The sequence below is a fragment of the Tribolium castaneum genome, chromosome 1 (genome assembly GCF_031307605.1).
Source record: "Tribolium castaneum strain GA2 chromosome 1, icTriCast1.1, whole genome shotgun sequence".
NCBI classification, from domain to species: domain Eukaryota; kingdom Metazoa; phylum Arthropoda; class Insecta; order Coleoptera; family Tenebrionidae; genus Tribolium; species Tribolium castaneum.
Window position 1 is genome coordinate 13,159,711 of NC_087394.1, and position 20,862 is coordinate 13,180,572.

Genomic DNA, 20,862 nt, shown 5'->3' on the forward strand with positions numbered 1-20,862 from the left:
GAAAAAGCTAAATTATGACTTTAAAGTAATTACGTGATTTTTGAGGAAAGATAGCCAAAAAACTAGTCTCCCACTTCTAAAACGAACTCTTTACAGTACACTTTTTGTCTTATTAGACAGAAATTTTGTAAAAAAACTGAGTTCTTAGTTCAAAATCATGCAATTTTCAACGCAATTAGGCGAACGTCTATTTTAGTCATTTTAGACGAAGTTCTACAAGATAAACTTCTCGCTTAAAAAACAAGGTCTTTATAGTCTTTATTATTTTTTGGTTTGTTCCAGCCATTTTATGTGAAATAAGTGCAAAGTTTCATACATAGTTACTCGGTCTCTTCTAGCAGAATTAAAAAAAATAGTTTTTTTTTGTAAAAATGGGATTAAGCATTTAATGAAAAATAAATTTCTCTTTTGTTTTTTAGAATTTTTGCGAAACAAATTAATTAATTTCGGCTTGTTTTAATAAAATTTTGTTTTATATTCGTGTTCATGCATTTTGGTAAAATAAAATTTCAAAACTAAAAAAAAGTTGTTAATTTATTAGCTCTTCACCTAGTTTTATATCCAAGAACCGCCACTGCTTTTAAGCCATAGTTTCCCCATCATGAAAGAATGGACGTACTGTAAATAAAAAAATAAAATAAAAACATCAGATAGTTAACAAAATGGTGCCCCGTCACACTACAGGAATGGTTCCCTATGTATTGTCCTGAAGAAGCCCCCAAAAATGGGGGGTCGAAACGTCGACAATAAATTATATACCAAAAAAATGAGCTTGCATTCTCTAATAATTAATCACACCTTAATAAAATCATCAGAATTTATTTATCATTTATTTATTTAGTTCCAAATTCCAGACAATTTTCTATGTAGAAAATCGTTATTATTATCTACTTCTTTGTTCCACTTCTCATTAAATCTGATAAACCTAGCAGAGAGTGCACTCTTTGGAACAAGACTTCTCAAATGCCCTTTTATCTAACAATAAAAGATCTAAGAATAAGTGTGGAATTGACTTTTTAAAAAGGTGAGCTTTTAAATGTCTGTACGAAATTTGATTATTGGTAACTGAAAATACAGATTTGAAACAACTAGCGCAACGGATTCATTTTTATAACTTAAACTTAATTAAAGTTTTATTTTAACACATTTTTGGTTCTATACTGTTGATATTGTGGCAATTTAAGCACAAGACGATTTATTTTTAAATGGGGAAACCGTGATGGAAACCAAAAAGCAATTGTTAATATTTTTCTTTAGGGCCAGATATTACATTAATTTCGGTTAACATTTTTAATAATTTTTCTTGGATACTCGTTGGATAGAAAAGCAATTGAAATTAAAATTTCATTTAACGAACACTATTTATTTAAAAATGCTCGTCTTGTAGTCGTACGAGACCAAGAAAAAAGGAGTGGGTAAAGTTGAAGAAAAACAGGCCATACTCCACGAAGAAGGAAAAATGGACGATGGTTTAGACTTCAGTAGGAGTCAAGAAGAAGAATCCAGAACTGCGAGAGTCATTCGTAAATGCAGTTCCCTATTTACTCAATTCATAAAGTAAAGTCAGTTTATAAAAAAAAAACAAATTATACGAATAAATTTGCCTTGCAGTGGACTTGAAACACTTCAAATGAACCGTCGTCATTCGGTATTTTTCCTGGCAGTTAATTTAAATGAAATGGTTATGTGTCTCGAAGATTTGATCAATTATTTTGCTCAACCAGAGGATGACATGGGTAAAGGGTTACACTACTGATTTAATTTTTTTTTTAATTTTTAAATTTAGAACATGAGGAGAAGCAAAATAGGTTTAGAGCTTTGCGAAACAGACAAGACCTGTTTCAGGAAGAAGGAATTTTGAATTTAATTTTAGAAGCAATAGACAAGATAAATGTGATAACGTCGCAAGGCTTCTTAGCCGGACTTGCTGGCGACCAAAATTGGGAAATGATTTCGGGTTATTTGTACCAACTGCTCGGTAAATACGAACATCAATATTTTCTCACACTTTATTTATGAATAATATTTTAGCCGCTATTATCAAAGGCAATCACACAAATTGTGCTCAATTTGCCAACTCTAACCGTTTGAATTGGCTTTTTTCTCGATTGGGTTCACAAGCTTCCAGTGAAGGGACTGGAATGTTGGACGTGCTTCACTGTGTCCTTATTGATTCACCGGAAGCTTTAAATATGATGAGGGTTGGTTTGGTAATTACGTGTAACCAACTTTTTATAACACAAAAATATTTAAGGACGAACACATTAAAGTAATAATTTCTCTTCTGGAGAAACACGGAAGAGATCCGAAAGTTTTGGACGTGCTTTGCTCACTTTGTGTCGGTAATGGTGTAGCAGTGCGTAGCTCTCAAAACAATATCTGTGATTATCTTCTTCCTGGAAAAAATTTACTTTTACAAACGCAGTTAGTAGATCACGTAGCAAGGTATGGTAATAATTGATGGCAATTAAAACGATATTTTTTGTCTTTTGTTTGTTATAGCGTAAGACCAAATATTTTTGTGGGTAGAGTCGATGGTAGCGCAATTTATCAAAAATGGTATTTTGAAGTTACTGTAGATCATATAGAACAAACTACTCACATGATGCCTCACTTGAGGATTGGCTGGGCCAACTCCAAAGGGTAAGTGACATTTTCCCGGCGCCTCCACCAATTTTGCAACAAATTGCAAACCCGAAAATTATTGATAATTCAGAAAATACTTTTACCGCTTTGTTTTCATCGCTTGAACTATACCTTATGTTGTACTCTAAAACGTAGTTTCCATTAACAAAATTTGACAAATCAAAATTCTTATTTGTTCTTAACAAAAACTTACAGGAATCAACAGAATTTCTTCGTCAAAATACAAAGACATTATACACTGTGTTAGGGAATGGCGTAGTAATATTTGGTATGTGAATACTAGTTAAAAACCGTTATATCATTTTTCCAAAAAATATATAGCATAATTTCTTCAGAATTTTTTATGAACCCACCTGCTGAGAGCCAGTAAGTAGTTTATTAGTTGTTAATTTTTTCAATAAACAAAATGGAGATGGTGGCTCATAGACGTTTTGAGAATTTTTAAATAGTGTTGCTAGCATGTTCATTTGTACAAGAGTTTCGAATTCCGATTCTGGAAAAAAAATTGTTTTTATTTTTGTAAAATTTAATAACAAAACAAAATTGAGGAATAACGTAGTGGTCCAAGAAGTAAACCTCTGCTGTTTTGTATGCGTTTTTTTGGTTACATAAATGTTACTTAATTGATTCGTTTTGTCTTGATCAAGAAGTTCTAATACTAAATTTGTAACAAGATTACACATTGTAATTAATTTTCTAAAAACGGTGTTTTTCACCTCTTAAAAAAAGGACTACCGTTGATTAAACTGAATGGTATTTTTACACTGTATTCGAGTTGACTCATAAAATTAAAGTATGACGTATAATTTGTTGACTGATCAAGATCTAATTTTATGTTGTGAGAAGTATTTTTAAAATCTAAACGTGTAAAGCAAGCTTTGTCTTTTGAGTAATTATTGTGACTGTGTTTTTCGTTATGCGGAATCGGATAAAGATGTGAATTTGTTTAATTTCCGGTGATCTACGGGACAATGAGAGGTCCACAGTGTTTTAACTAAAAAAATAAAACCTGCATAAGTGTATATGTATAAATAAAAGCACTTTTACTTCGGTGTGCAATATTTTGACATTTTGATAACCGTGCGACATTTTTTATTTTTTACGCAGTAATACGATCTGACTACTGTACTGTGAGGAATTTTGCTTGAGAATGTTTTTCTCTAACAGTTTTTAAACAATTTGTTTAACCTATTCTTTTTCGTTATAAGATAGACGTTTAAGTTTTTGCATAGAAAAGTCTATGACCAGACTTAATATGCGATTCTTATTCTAATTGAGTTATAAGTTTATTAGGTCTTATAGATTTTTTGTAAAATTATTCGTGGATCTTCCAGTTCAAATTTTTGTATGCGATTATGTGTGTAACATACAAATCAATGACTAATAAATCACGCATCATCATCAGCTCTAAATTAGTATTTGTGTTTTTTGTTTTCACTGTATGGATTGATTAATGTTGACAAGTGTTATTTAATTTATTGTAATAAAATCTCAACCTAGCAAACAATTTCGGGTCATGTCTTAGAATTACATTGAAATTAATTTTCACATTACATTCTCTACTACTACATTTTGTATAGTCTATTCTAATATATTCCAGTTCACTTCCATTTAAGCCATGATTACTTGAATCTGAATTATTAGCAACACAACACCAACACAATCCTTTATATCAGTATTTATTATAATTACTATAAAAGCCGGAATAATAGCGTTTTTGATTAGATGTGTACTAGCACATGTTCTTTCAGTATTGAGGTATTTCAGTATTCTTTCAGTCGTTCTGTTGATGTTTCTGCAGAGATGGAACTTTTCTTTTTAGTTTAGCACATTTTGAACCTTTTCGCCACACTTATGACAACGCACTTTTTGGTACCTTATCACAAATACTTTTATTCACTGCCTTGATATTTCTGGAACATGTTGCTGCTGGGATCATGTACTGTTGTCATGTTGGTGAAACATTTTTCGTGGATTAGCTTTTTAACATCTCCAACTTGTCCTTTATTTGCTTAACATTTCTCGCTTAATTCATGAGGAATAAGTAATAATGTACCTATTGGTTGGTCGAATTTTTTTCTATCTATCATTATCTCTAACGCAGGCTCACCCCTTTTTGTCAGGTCAGGTCAGGTCAGGTCAGATTATTTTAATTTTTTCCCCATCGTCACAGCTCCTTGACTTTCGTACAATGCTTTGCTAAACCTCTAAAAAACATTTATTGTACACAAGTTTTTACAAATCAGTAAAATTCATTATTTTCGCTGTTTCTCCATATCCTGAATGCAATTAAATTTGATAAATGTCTTCACAAGCAAGATCCATCTCTTGCTTTTTTACTTCATAAACGGATGGTGTTTTCTTCATTTTTTTTACTTATTTCTTCTTCTTCTAAGTTGTCTTCTACTGGTACCCACAAACTTGCAATGTTGTAGTCTTTTCTTCCATTAGAAAGCCTAATGTAAAAATAATGCTACTGCTGTTAACTCTGCCAAACCCAATCCTTCAAACCCTAATAACTTCCTTCGGTTATTCCTTGTTCCGCCACCAACAATAATGCGATATACAATTTCTACGCAGAATTTAAGTTTGCAATCAAAATTGTCTACTCAGCCTAAGTGACTAAAAGAACTAACTTCTTTTCCTGCTCGTTTTTTACTAAAGTCATGCTTGAGTATTTATTTGCGATAACAAAGCCGAAAAACATAAATTTCTGAATGGCGCCAAAATTACTGAAAATATTTGTTAAGATACGTTCCATACCCTGGGGGTGGTGAAAAGTGGGGCGGCAATGGTGTAGGAGATGATTTATATTCCTACGGTTTCGATGGAGTTTATCTCTGGTCAGGAGGACGCTCAACACAAGTTGTGACCACTTATACTACTCCATTTATTAAGAAAAGTAACACCCACTCATTATTTTTCCTTCATTATTAAAAAACAAAAATTTTAGACGACGTGGTTGGCTGTGCCTTAGATTTAACTGTTCCAATAATTACTTTTACATTCAACGGTGTGCCAATTAAAGGAAGTTTCCGAAACTTTAACTTGGATGGAATGTTTTTCCCTGTGATTAGTTGCTCGTCCAAACTTAGGTAAAATCCTCATAATCAGAGCGAATGTACAAACTAATCATGCATTTCTAGTTGTCGATTTCTATTAGGTGGCGACCATGGCCGCCTAAAATACATCCCTCCGGAGGAATTTTCACCACTAGTTGAAAGCCTCCTCCCGCAACAAATTCTAAACCTCGAACCGTGTTTCTATTTCGGAAACATGAACAAAAACGTTATTGCCGGTCCTCTGACCGTTGAGGATGACACCGCTTTTGTACCAAACCCTGTAGACACTTCCATGGTTAGTTTAGCGAGTTACGTCGAGTCAATTCGGGATAAATTGGCGGAAAACATCCACGAAATGTGGGCCATGAACAAGATCGAAGCCGGCTGGCAATGGGGGGAGTACAGGGACGATTTGAGGCATATCCATCCCTGTTTGGTGCCTTTCGACAAGTTGCCCCCAGCCGAGAAGAAATACGACTCTCAACTGGCGGTTCAAACACTAAAGTAAGTAAATTTTTTATTTTTGGTATTAGTTAGGGAGTAAGGGACTCCTCAAATTCAAGATGTTTCTACAGACTTGATTGCACACGTTTACTGAAATTTGCTTCTTGTTTAAAATTTTCTGCCGAATTTGAATCTTTAAGTCGTTTTTTGATCACAATACGATTTTGTAGAAAATTTTAAATATCACAAATTGGCAAATTTTGTGTTCACATCGTCATACGTTTCCTCTGGATAAAGCTAGAAACTTAATTTTTTTGCACTAGATTTCCCAACAAATGTAGATTCTAACATACAGCGTGATTCTTAAATAGACCGACAAAATTCTACCTTGACAACTATCAAGTAAGTACATGCTGGGAAAAAAATTTAAAGTCATGAGCACCGTAAGTGGCATGAATTTATTACCATGAAATAAAAACATAAATATGATACAAATCATCTCTACTTATCCTTGGAAAGCTGTGATAAAATTTTGTTGGTCTATTTGGGAATCACCCTGTATACATATACACAACATATTATTCGGAAGTAAAATTACCGTTGGGAGCGCCACTGAGCTACGTTGAAAACAGTAACCATAAATGGCGGGAAAATGTTTATTCGGATATTTTGAGCGATGTACGAATTTTGGGGCTTCACAATTATTACATTGCCTATGCGGAATGACTATTGTATCTTTGGTGGAAGAAACGAATGTTGACAAATTAGAGATGACGAGAAAAACACGAATAACGAAGGACTGTTTGGTTCACTTTCTTTATTGGAAAATTATTACAAAGACATTGAAAAGCCTACCTTTTGGCATAATTTACGTTTAAATGTATCAGCAGTTGTTAATCTTTATTGTAGTTTTGTAGATTTACCGCAGCATTTCATGATTTTTTCAGTGGAAAATTCTAACCTAAAATTCATAACACTTCACTAATTTATTGGTTTCTTGAGCCAAACTTTGTGTTCGCTGTGATCCATTGCTTATAATCTTTAATTAGACAACTGTTTGATAACACTTTGTAATCAAAATTTAAATATTTTTCACTTTTTATCCACTTTCAAGTTCCAACAATAAACACTTTATACCACGAAAAACTACAGAACCAAAGTCAACGCTAGTACGTACTTTTAAAGTAATTCTTTCTATTGTAAGTAATTAACACTATACACGCAAAATTGTTGAACAATTCATTAAATGTCAGTTAAATGTGGCATTACGAAAATTTCTTTACTGTTTTCGACATAATTCAAAAGTCATCACCAGAGGGCGTCTAGTTAATTTTATTTCCGAATATTCTTTACGGGTTTTTACTAAGGAAGACCAAGTAAAATTACAGTTTTTTTGTAACATTTGAGGTGTTCAATGCTATAACGAAATGAGTCCAATTTTAGTAATTTTGAAAAAATAAACACTGAAAAATCTTTGGGATATTATTAAATTTTAATCTTTTTAAATCTACAGAAGTAATAAAAATAATACCTTTTGTATTCTTCTTGAAGCTTTTTTATCGTTTACAGTTGTATTGGTGTTACATCCTCCAGTAAAAATTACCACTCTTGAAAACGTATAATTTTATATAAAATGAATGTATTAAAATACCAGTATCCCTAATTTTTTTCGATCAGTTTCTACAAACATTTGTTATAAAATCTTCTCTTTCAAATGCATTAATTATTGATTTTTTGATTAAATGCTTTATTTTAATGTTATTAAGCAATTTTGTTAGAACACCGATAATTTATGCAGATTTATTTATTCAGTGCTATCATGAGATAAGTCCAATCAGAAACTAAAATAGTAGTCTGAAAGGTCGAGACAAAAAGGTGTAAAAGATTCCTCCAAAAGAATAAATTATATTTGGTGTATTAACAAGGACTCTAACCCGCTAAACATCTGAGGGTAGCAACCCTTAAAGGCCGTTAGAATTTTACTGCCACTGAATTCTGTTTCTTGGCGTTGACCATGGGGAAGTCCGGTTTTTATATTTTTTTTTATAAATTTTATTTAATTAAATTTCATAAATTCTCATTCCTTGTTTTTAATAACTTGTTCTTAAAATTTTTGTGTGCTAACTCTACATCAAAGAGTAGTTTATAAGGGTGGGGAATGATGGTTGAGGTAAATTTAGCAATAAAAAATGAAATTTTATTTTAAAAGTTTTGCATACATTTGGAAGCAATATTTTTAAAGGGGTGGCTTTCATTAATAAAAAATCTTAAGATAGTAGTTAGTTTGGATCTTAGGTATGAGGGTAATGTTTACGTTACTCTTTGAGACCACTGATGAAGGAAGTATAAAAAATTAAAAACACTAAGGACCGGTTTATAGAAGCGTCATTAAGTTAATCCGCAATTAAATGCGTGATTAACGATCACGTGACCAAAATTTGAAAGTAGGATTTTAACAAAAAAAAACGAGGAAAAAAGGCAGAAATAACATTGGATAACATTGGAAAAAACGTATGTTCACGTTTTACAAGAAAAAAATGTTGTAGGTACTACATTCCCCCAATCCGCGTTTTACACTTTTCTTCATTTATTTTTTAAATAAACCATTACTTTGTTCCAACGATGTCGTTGTATGTATCATGCCTTTCCAACATGAAACAGATTAGGAAAATATCTGCCAACTTGGGACCTTCGTAATCCAAAACTCGTTATAGACTTTCGTTATAGAACTGAATACTTCATTGTGTAGTGAAATTTTCTAGACGCGATTTTTTTTTTAATTTTTAAAAAATAGACTCATACATAATCGAGAAGAAATGATGTCTAACTTAGTCCTAATCGCGGCACTAATTCATCTTTTTTTTTTAACTTTTTAAGTACAGAAGTTACCCGATTTTTTAAGACGTGGTCTTTACACACGTGTAAACCGAAGTCTTGCAATTACTTTCTTTTTCCGAGCGCAACCATCCTTAATAAATTAATCATCGCACAATCACATTATAATTATAAAAAAAATACACTTTTATCCACTTTTATCCAAGTTTTATCCAAGCCTGTCAAATTTCATTTTAGGAATACGAATATTTTTAATTAACTTCGATTTATTCCATTTTGTTAATGTGGTGATTGTGGATAAAACGTCGTATTGCATTTGTGTTTTAGTCGCATTTTATACACTTAAGAATATAATAAACATTTTTGCGTGGATCAAATGCTTTCTAAAACATTTTTCAGTAAATAACTACAGCCTAAAATTGAATTCACTACACAAAAGGCGTAACTCCTTGATACGAACAATGTTATTAATAAATTAAACGTGTTTGAAATTTAGTAAAAATTCTGCGGCACGCCACTGAGATAAAATTGTGGAAATTAACAAGGTGAGTCTCGACAAAAAAAATCTTTGAAAAAAGACGATTTGTCATTGAAATATCTACCCTTTTTTATCGCCACTTATCAATTGATAAGGACAGTGTCAGTGTGTCTTTGCGGGGTTATGTCTGAACTTGGTACCATGCCTTGTGTCGTAAAAATGTTTCAATTTTACAAATTGAACATTTCGGCACTCGTAGAATCTATACGTTCAGACATTATTTTAATCGGTCTGTCCTTAATTCGCGGACGTTTCCATCTGTTGTGTACCTTTGGCCCTCAATTGTAAAAGACTACTAGATAAAAATAATGCGAGCGTTGTTACCGCAAGATTTATTCCGATGTGTGCAAGTGCTTGGTGCAAAAATGTGGTGAAACACCGAATTTCCTGAATTGTGCAATAGTCACGATTCTTTTTTTTAATGTAAGGTACATCAGGTGTCACTCCAATTTTAAGTTCAAGTTTGTTTTCGTTTTTTGTGTGTACTAATATCACTTCGTACCTGTGCTGATAGTTGCCTAGTTGCTGATAGGCGTCGTAATTGGGATAATTAGGAAATTACGAAACACATGCTGTCATTGTGCTCACAATCAAATATGTGTAGTGATTTCAATTTCAGTCTGTATTAGATTGGAAAGAAAGTTTTGCTTGTTTCATGTTCGAAGGATCACAAAGACCTTTAACGTAGATTATTATGATAGGACCAGTTCCTGTGTCTTCAAATTATTGACGATTCTTTGAACTTTAAATTTCATAAATAACATTTCACAAAAAGTCCAACGACACTTTCCATAGGCAAATATTGATTCCTTTTTCAACAACACAGAAATTTCAGCCACTGTTGTTGTTTTTTAAAGTAATTTCACCAAATTAAAACAATTTTACTTTTCTGACAGCGCGCACACTTTTGACAGTTTTTTCAGTGGTACACAAAGTGCCGCATAGAAATGCTTCATCAATTGTTTCAAAAGGTGACTGCCCAAATTAATATCAAAATTTGGATTAAGTTTCTAACAACAAAATTTATTTTTTTTCTTGGATCAGCCGAGCGATATGGTTAATTTTTTGTGTGGCTATTTATTTTATATGATTTAATGATCCAACGGTAATTTGGCTTAATTTTAAATAAAAGAAATGTGTTTTTTTAATATTACATTTTTTAACTTGAAGTCATTTTTTTTGTCCCTAATTGAAAGACCACCTCCTAAAATATGTGCATTTAAAATTTCATAACAATCCGTTGACAAATAACTGAGATATTAAGCTCGAAAGTCTTAGCTGAGACACCCTGTATATCCTTTGAAAGCTTATTTTGTTGCCTTTAATTTCACGTAGTACACATGTTTAATTTGATTCGATGTCTTTTGTGTCTAACTCGACCACATACATAAAAAATACTTATTTGAACTATAAGCATCATTTTATTTCGATGATGTAGGGGTCTTATCTTTTAAAATAAAAAAATTCTTGCATCAGTCGCATCTCGAAAATTTCACTACACTCATATGACACCTTACAAGAAAACTAATTTTCTTGATTTCCTTTTGTAAAAACTAAAACATGTATATACGTTGAAATCTACTTTGATTAGGAAATACAATCCAAAGAAATGAAGTTCCTAGCTTAATCTAGAAGGGAGAAATGACGATTTAAACACAAAATTTGACAAAACTTGGTTTTTCAAAACGCCTTTTTCGTAATGAGGGCAATTCCAAATCAAAAATTGACCTACAGATTCGAGTACAGTCGAAAATTTTACACAAGAATCAGTTTTTTGCAAACGTGTACAGGGTGCTGCATTTTGGATTTCCAAATACGGGATCTCCGAAATTAAGAGGTTTAGAGTAAAACGAGTGACACATTCTTAGGTCCATTTTTTGAGAGAATAATTTTGGTCAAAACCGCATCTCGCTATCGTCTTTTGTTTTCGACTTATAAACAGAAGTTGACATTTTAGCGAAATCTTAAAAAAAATCATATCTTCCTTATTATAAAAGATACACATTTGAAACAAAGACAATATACAGGCACATTTTCTCAGATAATCTAATAATGTTATCAGCGATTTTTTTCAACCATTCGTTTAAATGTAATATCACAAAGTTGTATTTTTTTAAATAGGAATCATAGTTCGCTATGACATTTTCGAAAAGCCTATTTTTTCTGATTTGATATGTCTATTTGTGTAATACATTAATTAAAAATATTTAAGAAAAAACAAAAAATTTGGCCATGAAAAATTTTGAATTTTTAATTAAAACTATGAAAATTGTATTACCCACCAGTATTTATAATTTGATGATCTTTTAAACCCTAATTAATTCAAAAACAGCATAATAAATTTTTATTAGATCAAATTTTTTAAATTAATAAAAATTATTTGTTTTCATATTTAAAATGGCAAGCTTAAGTTGTTAATCTATTTTCCAATTTTAAATATGAAATGTCGGAAGAAGGAAAATCTTATTAATTGAATTATTTTTCAAAAAAATGTCAATACAAACACAAAAATCAAATTCCATCTGCGGTAAAAAATACACAACATTATCAACCTCCATTGGTTGATCACATCGTTTGCAATTTTCTGCACATTTTTTATGTAATTAAAATCTTCGACGCTCGTATATTTATTTAATTGAAAATAACTTTAACATAGCTTATTTTTATATACTTACATTTTTTACTTTAGTTCACAAAATTTCTAGATTATTCACATGTGAAATAATTTTTTCATGGCCAACTACTTTCAAATATTTGAAATATATTTTTATCAAATATATATAAAAATATTAAACTATATTTATATTGTTTTGAGTTTAGAAGAAAATAAGCTTTTCGAAAATGTCATAGCCAACTATGATTCTCATTCAAAAAAATACAACTTTATGTTATTACAGCTAAACGAATGATTAAAAAAAAATCGCTGATAACATTATTAAATTCTCTGTAAAAAATTGCCTATATATGTCTTTGTTTTAAATGTGAATCTTTTATAATAAGGAAGATACGAATTTTTTAAGATTCCACTAAAATTTCAACTTCTGTTTATAAGTCGAAAACAAAAGACGATAGCGAGATGCGGTTTTGACCAAAATTATTCTCTCAAAAAATGGACCTAAGAATGTGTCACTCGTTTTACTCTAAACCTCTTAATTTTGGAGATCGCTTATTCGGACATCCAAAATGCAGCACCCTGTACATTCAAGTCTGGATGGATTTGAGTAGCTTGTCCCGGACTATGTTCAACGATTTTAAAAAAAAATTGCGGTTTTTAGAACAATCATTGCGCTTGGATACCACATAACCATGGACAAACCCCCCTCGCGCATCAAAACAGTCCGTCTTCCAAACGAACCCTTCATGCAATCAAACGGCTACAAGCCGGCCCCTCTTGACCTAAGTGCCATAACCCTGACCCCAAAACTGGAAGAACTCGTTGACCAATTGGCCGAGAACACTCATAATCTCTGGGCCAAGGAAAGGATCCAGCAAGGTTGGACCTACGGACTCAATGAGGATCCCGATATGTTCCGAAGTCCGCATCTGGTGCCTTACATCAAAGTTGACGATGCGATAAAGAAAGCCAATAGGGATACAGCGTCTGAGACAGTTCGGACTCTCTTGGTATACGGATATAATTTGGATCCGCCAACTGGTGAACAACATGAAGCTTTGCTGGCTGAGGCTAGTCGGTCGAGACAAGCCATATTTAGGACTTACAGGGCGGAGAAAAATTATGCGGTCAGCTCGGGGAAGTGGTATTTTGAGTTTGAGATTCTTACAGCGGGACCAATGAGAGTTGGATGGGCCAAGGCTGATTGTGCGCCCGGATGTATGTTGGGGTCGGATGAAAATACGTGGGCCTTTGATGGATACAATGTAAGAATAAATAATTTTTTGGTAATTTCATTTCTTTACTAAACTGTGTAAACAGTTTTTCTTTTAATTCAACTGCAAGATATATCAAAAAAAGCTGATTTGTAATTTTGTTTTGGAATAATTGAGTGTTATATGGAAATTTTTGATTTGTATTTATTAATTAAAATTTAATGACACACAGTAATATTTTAGCGGAATCTTTAAAAATACTGTGGTTTTTGTGAAGAGGGTTAGTTACGTATTTGTGTATGTATCTTAAAAATTAAAAAGCAAACTTCAGAAAATACTGGATTTAAGTCTGTGATACGAAGCGTTTTTTTTTCATCCAATATATCGAGTGTTGTTGAATTACAACCGAAATATTTGGACTGGGGGCTTAAAATTAATAATTTTGTTAAACTGCTGTGACGTCATTCAAGCCCAACTTAGATAAGCTTAGCTGACCTACGACGTCCGAATTCTGGTTCGTTAATTATCGTTAACAGACGAATAATTTGGAGGGAAACACTGATTTTCTTCATACTGAAGTCTTAATGCACAAGTGGTGTGAGTTTGGAACAATGACTCAATGCTGTATATTTGGCTGTAAAACTAAAAATGAAAAACGAGAATCAAATGTCTTATTTCATTTTAAAGAATTTATAAAAAGAATGCGTACAAATTAAATAATCGTGAGTAACATACAGGGATGTTTTTTTTTATTAGCATATATAGCCCTATGTACACAAACTGTGATACAAATAAAAAAAAACGAGTCAATTCATTGTTACGATTACGATTACGATTACGATTAGGCCGTAGGTCTAGGTGCAGGCAATCAATATTACAAAAACGTTAATATCCAAAAATAAAGAATAAACTTTGCAAAACAACAAAATAAATGTAAAATAAATGACGCATCAAACCAAGGAAAATATTAAATAATCAAAGAAAGTGTTAAAAAGGCCCTCTCTGTACTTCCAAACAATAGCTCTGGTTTGATACTTTGACCAGTTTGGCACGAATAATACTTTTAATTTTTTGTAACATCTACTATCTAGTATAAATTTATTAGATCTCAACTATCGATGGCGCTCGTCTGATGTAGTTGGGCTTGAGTGACGTCATCACGGCGTGCACTGAATTATAAAAAAAATATATCTTACTCATTTTTAAAGATATTGAAAAAATTCTTGCGCCATTTGATTCCGAAAACTTAAAATTTTTCTTATAACTTATAATGAAAATATGGCATTTTGAAATATTTGACTGCAGAAATAAGAATTGGTGCTACAAATAATAATAATATTTTGATATTCAAACTTTGTTTTATAATTGCGGCAAACGCGTTTTTAATTTTTTTTCGACAAAATTTAAAATGAATTTAAACAATTTTATAGTGGGTTACTAAACATCAAGTATAAAACGTGTGGTATAATTTTTTTACCCTTTTTTGACTTCAGCTCTGAAAAATGCGTGAAAATCAGTCGCGAAAGTTAGAAAAACAAACCACACATACAGGATGTTTCTAAATTAATTGGCGAATTCCGAGTTCAGAGCATTGTAGGGAATCACTTCAGTAGTCCAAATATAGAAAAAAATATTGATTTGAAAGAAGAAAAATTCAAGTTTTGTTTACTTGACAATAAAGTTATTTTTTAAAAAGTTGTTTTATATTATGATTTTCCACACTCATCTACATCATAAATAACAACACTTACTGAAATTTTTAGCCTGCATTTGGAAAAACTCATTTCAAAATGCACCTCAAGTGCATCGTTAGGTCAATAAAATGTATCCTTGTGGAGAAGTCTCGAATCTTTTATTTTTTCGATATTTGTACTACTGAAGTGATTCTCTGCAGTGCTCTAAACTTGAAATTCCCTCATTTTGAAACTCCCTGTATTTATTATGATCCTGTTAATTACTAATTAGAATGAAAAAGTAAAATTGCAGTTAAGATTTTTTTTCGTTTTGAAAACTAAGTCTAAGAAAAGAAAAGAAAATGTGAAACTTTATTGCTTCCGGATATAATAATATATTACGTAAGTCGTAACTGATTTAAAATCGGTAAAATTTATAATGAGAAAATTATAGCTGCATTTTAGAGCTTAGAAAGTACTAATATTTTGAAGAATTACTAGTGCACAATGATTTTTTTAACACTTAGACTTGTTTATGTATAGTAACTATAAAAAAGAATGACTTCCCTACCAACCGGACCTGATAACAAAAGTCCAAGATCTTTTAGGTCATAAATTTCAACAAACAGGTTGAAAAGCTGTCCAGCTAGTTTACACCATATCCAGCTGGTTTATAAACTAGCTAAATATACACATCGAACACATCGAGTTGTGGCTGCGGTTTTAAGGGTGCCATTCTTTTTGATCGTGATTGTACCTAATGTCTGACATTTTATAATGAGAAGCTTTATGTCACCTCATGAGCTTCATTCTGTACTAGTACAATAAAATAACAAATTTCAATACTTCCAAAACAAATTTCGAAAATCATGTTTTTCTAAAACTAAAATTTAAATTTAAAAAAATAAAAAAGCTTTCTATAAAGCAGTTGAACATAAAATATTGTATGTAATTCGTACATAATGCATCTTTATTCAATTCGCTTTGTATAAAAAATAAAAATTATTATCAAAAATTGCCACAAAAATTATTAAAAACAATTTTAACAAGTTACTGTTTTTGGAAAAATTAATAATGTACTACATTTACAATTACATTAATTTAGATAATAATCTTTGCTTATACAGCCTTGAAAAGATTTATAGTACTGACTGGAGTGACCAGATTTTAATAGAAATTATCAAGTTTCATCTATTTTGACATCATTTTCGCAATAAATTAAATTTTAAAGAGTAACATATTTTTTTAGTATTCTTTTGTTTATAAATATCTAAAAATATGAAGAATCCGGTAAATGCTTTCCAAAGAATACGCTTATTTGTGTATCTACTTATTTTTCGATGTCCACACATTTTTTTGACGACAGTATAGAGTTCAAATAGTCAAAAATTGCGTTTATTTCTTAATTTTGAAGTTAGGACAAAAGAATGAAAAAAACAAGTGTCGAAAGTGACTATCGTGCTTGTACATATTATTCACTTTCGATACTTGGTATCAAAATATACTTATTGTAATTAACGAAAGTGAAGTAAATTTTTGCCAATATTAATTTTTTCGAATTAGATGAAAAAAATACATGGTGGTAGCAGTGAAACCTTCGGTATCAAATACATAGTTGGCGATGTTATCGGCTGTTTTCTTGATCTTATCGATCGTATTATTAGTAAGTTAGTTCACATTTTGATTTTTTTTGTGAAGTCACCTTTATGTCTAACTCACTCACCGTCGCCGTCGTTTTATTAGGAAGAAAAAGTGTATAGCAATTCAGCCGAATCGTTCGGAAAACAGTGGCAAGTTGGGGACGTAGTTGGCGTATTCCTTGACCTAATCGATCATACAATTAGTAAGAAAACCATCAAAACCATATTCGCTTCTTAGATAATTTTAGTTGTTTTTATTAAGCCACTTAATGACCAATTGGCAAATACCAATATTTTTGCAGCTTTTTTCTTCCTTTGTTTTTTGGATAGATACACGTGAGCTAGTTTTACTAATAACTGACTTTTTGTCAACACTGTGCTGTGACTGCTTGCTTCTGTTAAAAAAAAACGTAATTAACAAAAATAAAACCAAAAAAAACACTTTTAGGTTTCTCATTAAATGGTGAATTGTTAATGGATGCGTTGGGTGGCGAAACCACTTTCGCTGACGTACAAGGGGACAATTTTGTCCCGGCTTTTACACTGGGTGTTGGTCAGAAAGCCCGTCTTTGTTTCGGCCAAGACGTAACGCAATTAAAATATTTTACGATGTGTGGGTTACAAGAAGGTTACGAGCCCTTCTGTGTGTAAGCGTTCAATTAAAAATTAAATTGCAACAAAGCACAAGGAAAAAATTCTAGTAACATGAAACGTCCAGTCACTTATTGGTACACCAAAGATCAGCCAATTTTTGAAAATACTGACGACATGCCCGACACTAAAATCGACGTTACGAGGATTCTGGCAGGTTCAGACAGTCCTCCGTGTCTTAAGATCAGTCACAACACTTTCGAGACTATGGAGAAGGCGAATTGGGAGTTTTTGCGACTCAGTTTGCCCGTAATTTGCCATTCAACATTTATTTCGTACGTTGATTTTACATGCGATTTTTTCGTGGTGTAATAAATTATTTACAGTGAGGATGAGAAAATGAGGCGTTGGCAGGAAATTAAAATTAGACAGCATAGACTCAAGGCTGAAGCCGAGTCGAATATTTCTCCTGCACATATTGAGCAAATGATGATGAAGAGCGGATTCTCGATGAGTGACATCAAAGGTTTACATCGTAATTACTCTGAAGATGCCGTCGAATCAGACGAAGTAATGAAACATCATGGCAAGTCCACGAAAAGCATGCCTGCAAGACCACCCAGAAAAGGCTCACTTTCCCGGAACGTCAACGGTTTTGAAGATAACAGTAATTTTATTCTCACTCTTTATAGTGCGGTCAAATAAGCCATTAAATCAAACTGGTGGAATAAGCTTGCATTTTTGATATAAGATACGTTACTGTGAAGTATATAATATTGTTTAATCAAGGAATTTTTTGTTTCAACTTTTGAGAAGTGGTTGAAAAAACGAAAATGAAGTATTTTTTTAAAGATTTAAAATAGGTCACAGCTAAATAAAAGTTTAAAAATAATCATTTAACTAACTAATTAATTACCTAATAAAAAATTGCCTTTTTTATATGGTTCAAATTAACAGAGCTTGTGGGTTAGATTGTAAAGGGATGATTTATACAATTTAAAAAAAATCATCACAAACCTTTGACTACATCGTAAAATTTTCTACTGAATTCGAATCCGGAGGCCATTTTAGATTTGAAATCGTTTTTATTATGAAAAAAACGTTTTAGCGAAAAATTTACAATAACCTAAAATAGGACAAATTTTGCGTTGTATTCAGGATAAATAAATATTGTATTCATGTTATGACGGGGTAAACAGCGTTGCGTTATAATTTTAATGCTTTTATGGTAAAACCTAAAGTTTAAATGGCATGAAAAAATTCAGTATTACAATTAAGTCTATACAAGACTGATAAAAAAATATAAAAAAACATAGTGTCATTTTTTAAAAATAAAGAGTTCTTTTTTTTTCAAATTTCAAATATTGTTTCTAAGGTCTTTAGAAAGTTACCATATTTTTCTCATGCAATTTTAATTTACAATTTTTTTAATAGAACAGTAAATTAAATCGACTTTTTAACCCGTTTAAACTCGGTTAGAGACACGTAAAATAACATACAAACTGACCTGACCTGTGACTGAATTTAGGAATAATATACAGTTGTAAAGAAAGCATTTTTTTACTGCTTTTTTAAAAAATCCAGTTTCAAATTTTGCGTCCATGCGTTTGCTTGAACAGCTCCTCTTCGGACGTTCTGAGTATACTTTTTTTAAGATAGACCTCTACATAAGCGAGAAGAAATTAAGCTACATTTCGAGAGTTAGAAATAGTAAACAATTAAAAAAATAATAAAGTCACGAAAAACGATAGTTTGAAATAGATTAAAATGACGTAATTAAGTTCTATTTCGTCACTTTTTTGGTTTATTATATGTAGTGTTCTTTTGATTTTTGACATGTATTATTAAATTTAACAGAAAGTTAGGGCGGCTAAAAGTAAAGAGAGTTGAAACCCTTTTAAAACATGAATTTGAAATTTTTTTCAATGTATTAACTTTCATTTTTTGCAATAACAAAATTATAGACAAGCATGACGCTTGTAAAAGACAAAAAAGTTTACTTCGGATTTTGACTTTTTAATTCTATGGCTTTTTAGAATTAAGATCATAAAAATTGTGATATATGTACTATTGACATATTGCAAGAAACATTAAGTTAAGTTTTTTAATGTCGCCGACATTTACAAAAAAAATATAAATAATACAGTTGATTAGCATCTCTTTAGGTTCAAAGAGCTTTAAACGGCTAGCCTTACGTGACACATTTTGTTTTCAATTCAAAAGTTCCATAAACAAAGCGTAAATTTTTGATGTTTTTTATGTCCACTATCAAATAGTATAAAAAATGTTTTTACCGTACAAAAGCTATTTAAATTGTAAGATAAAATATAAAAATTGCCTTAACTTTTTTATTGCAAAATTGAAAGTTATTACTTTTTACATATCTTAGTAAATAAAAGACAATTGTTTTTTTTTCTAATTTTTACAACCTATCAGTCATCATTCCTTTACTTGTAACCGCCTAAACTCACATAATTCTAAAATTTAAAAAAGTAGCAAAATAGAAATATTACGAATTTATAAACTACTACACACTACTTTTTGACGGGACTTTAACACATTTGTTCTTAGAGCCCTTTTAAAAGGAGGGTTAAAGGGGTTTAAAAGGAGGGTCAGTTTCATCATTTCTGTTGACTTGTTGCCACTTTTACATAGGTGGAGACACCTAATTATACGTTACAAGTATCTATGTTGAATTGGTAATCTAAAGTTTTTGAAGTTTTACAAACATTATTAGTATTATTTGAAGTTTGAACGAAAGTAAAATTTATTCGGTGAAAAAATGAATGAGTATCAAAACTGGAACTATATCTTATATAACAGTTTATAATTTTATTCCAATTTTTTGCATAAATACACTTGTAAATTATTACTACGTTAGAATTTGGCATAAAATATTATACTATTTTTTGCATTGCTTGTGAAGTCTTTTTAAAGGGACTGTCTTTATCTCAAAAATTAATTTTTTTTTCAATTTTCTATAGTTTTTTAATCCCTCAACCATGTGTTAATCCTATATCTAAACAGAATTTAAACAAAAAAATAACTTTAGAGCCGGTTTACAGAACATTTTAATTGCAATTAAATTTTAATCGCGGTTAACTTGCCATTTGTCAATGCTTTTTAAATGACAACTTAATTCGAATTAGTTTAATTTTGAATTAAATCTTAATTTCGCTTTCTGTAAACCGGCCCTTAGAGTTATTACGGGTTAATTAATCAATCTTTTAAGAAGCGACTAAATAGAACTAAATTTCGAAATTTTAATCCATTCCAAACTATTTTTTGATCTGACTGATTTATTAATTTTTTGATTGTTTATCATTTTAATCCCTTGAAATATTCGCAAAGCCAGTGACCACGCTCTAGAGGAAAATACGCTGAGATTTGATCTCACACGCATTTTGCAAAAATGATTTTTGCACCAAATTGTAAGAATTAGCTTCATTTCATCTTTTAAATTAACTAAAAATCTATCTCACATCCTGAAAATTTTATAAGACAAATACGCAGCGTTAGAAGAAAATATAATTTTGTCGATTTCCCTTTATCAAAACTTAGCCTTGTGTAACTACGTTGAAATCATCACATTCATTGAGAAATTT

At 31.2% G+C, this 20,862-nt stretch overlaps 1 protein-coding gene and 1 long non-coding RNA gene across 7 annotated transcripts in view; one reads left to right on the top strand and one right to left on the bottom strand.

Annotated features, from left to right (window-relative positions):
- LOC135265282 (uncharacterized) overlaps positions 1-20,862 on the bottom strand; it is a 362,501-nt gene that overhangs the window by 151,510 nt on the left and 190,129 nt on the right. The window lies entirely within an intron of this gene.
- RyR (Ryanodine receptor) overlaps positions 1-20,862 on the top strand; it is a 109,275-nt gene that overhangs the window by 14,815 nt on the left and 73,598 nt on the right. For 4 of the 6 annotated variants that reach the window (XM_064356535.1, XM_064356596.1, XM_064356557.1 and 1 more), the window contains 14 exon segments: positions 1,388-1,557; positions 1,612-1,736; positions 1,787-1,978; positions 2,032-2,201; positions 2,255-2,445; positions 2,503-2,643; positions 5,397-5,548; positions 5,600-5,741; positions 5,793-6,212; positions 12,801-13,404; positions 16,770-16,869; positions 17,115-17,313; positions 17,368-17,592; positions 17,644-17,924. In XM_064356535.1, coding sequence (XP_064212605.1) covers positions 1,388-1,557; positions 1,612-1,736; positions 1,787-1,978; positions 2,032-2,201; positions 2,255-2,445; positions 2,503-2,643; positions 5,397-5,548; positions 5,600-5,741; positions 5,793-6,212; positions 12,801-13,404; positions 16,770-16,869; positions 17,115-17,313; positions 17,368-17,592; positions 17,644-17,924 — 3,112 coding nt within the window. 6 annotated transcript variants of the gene reach the window in all.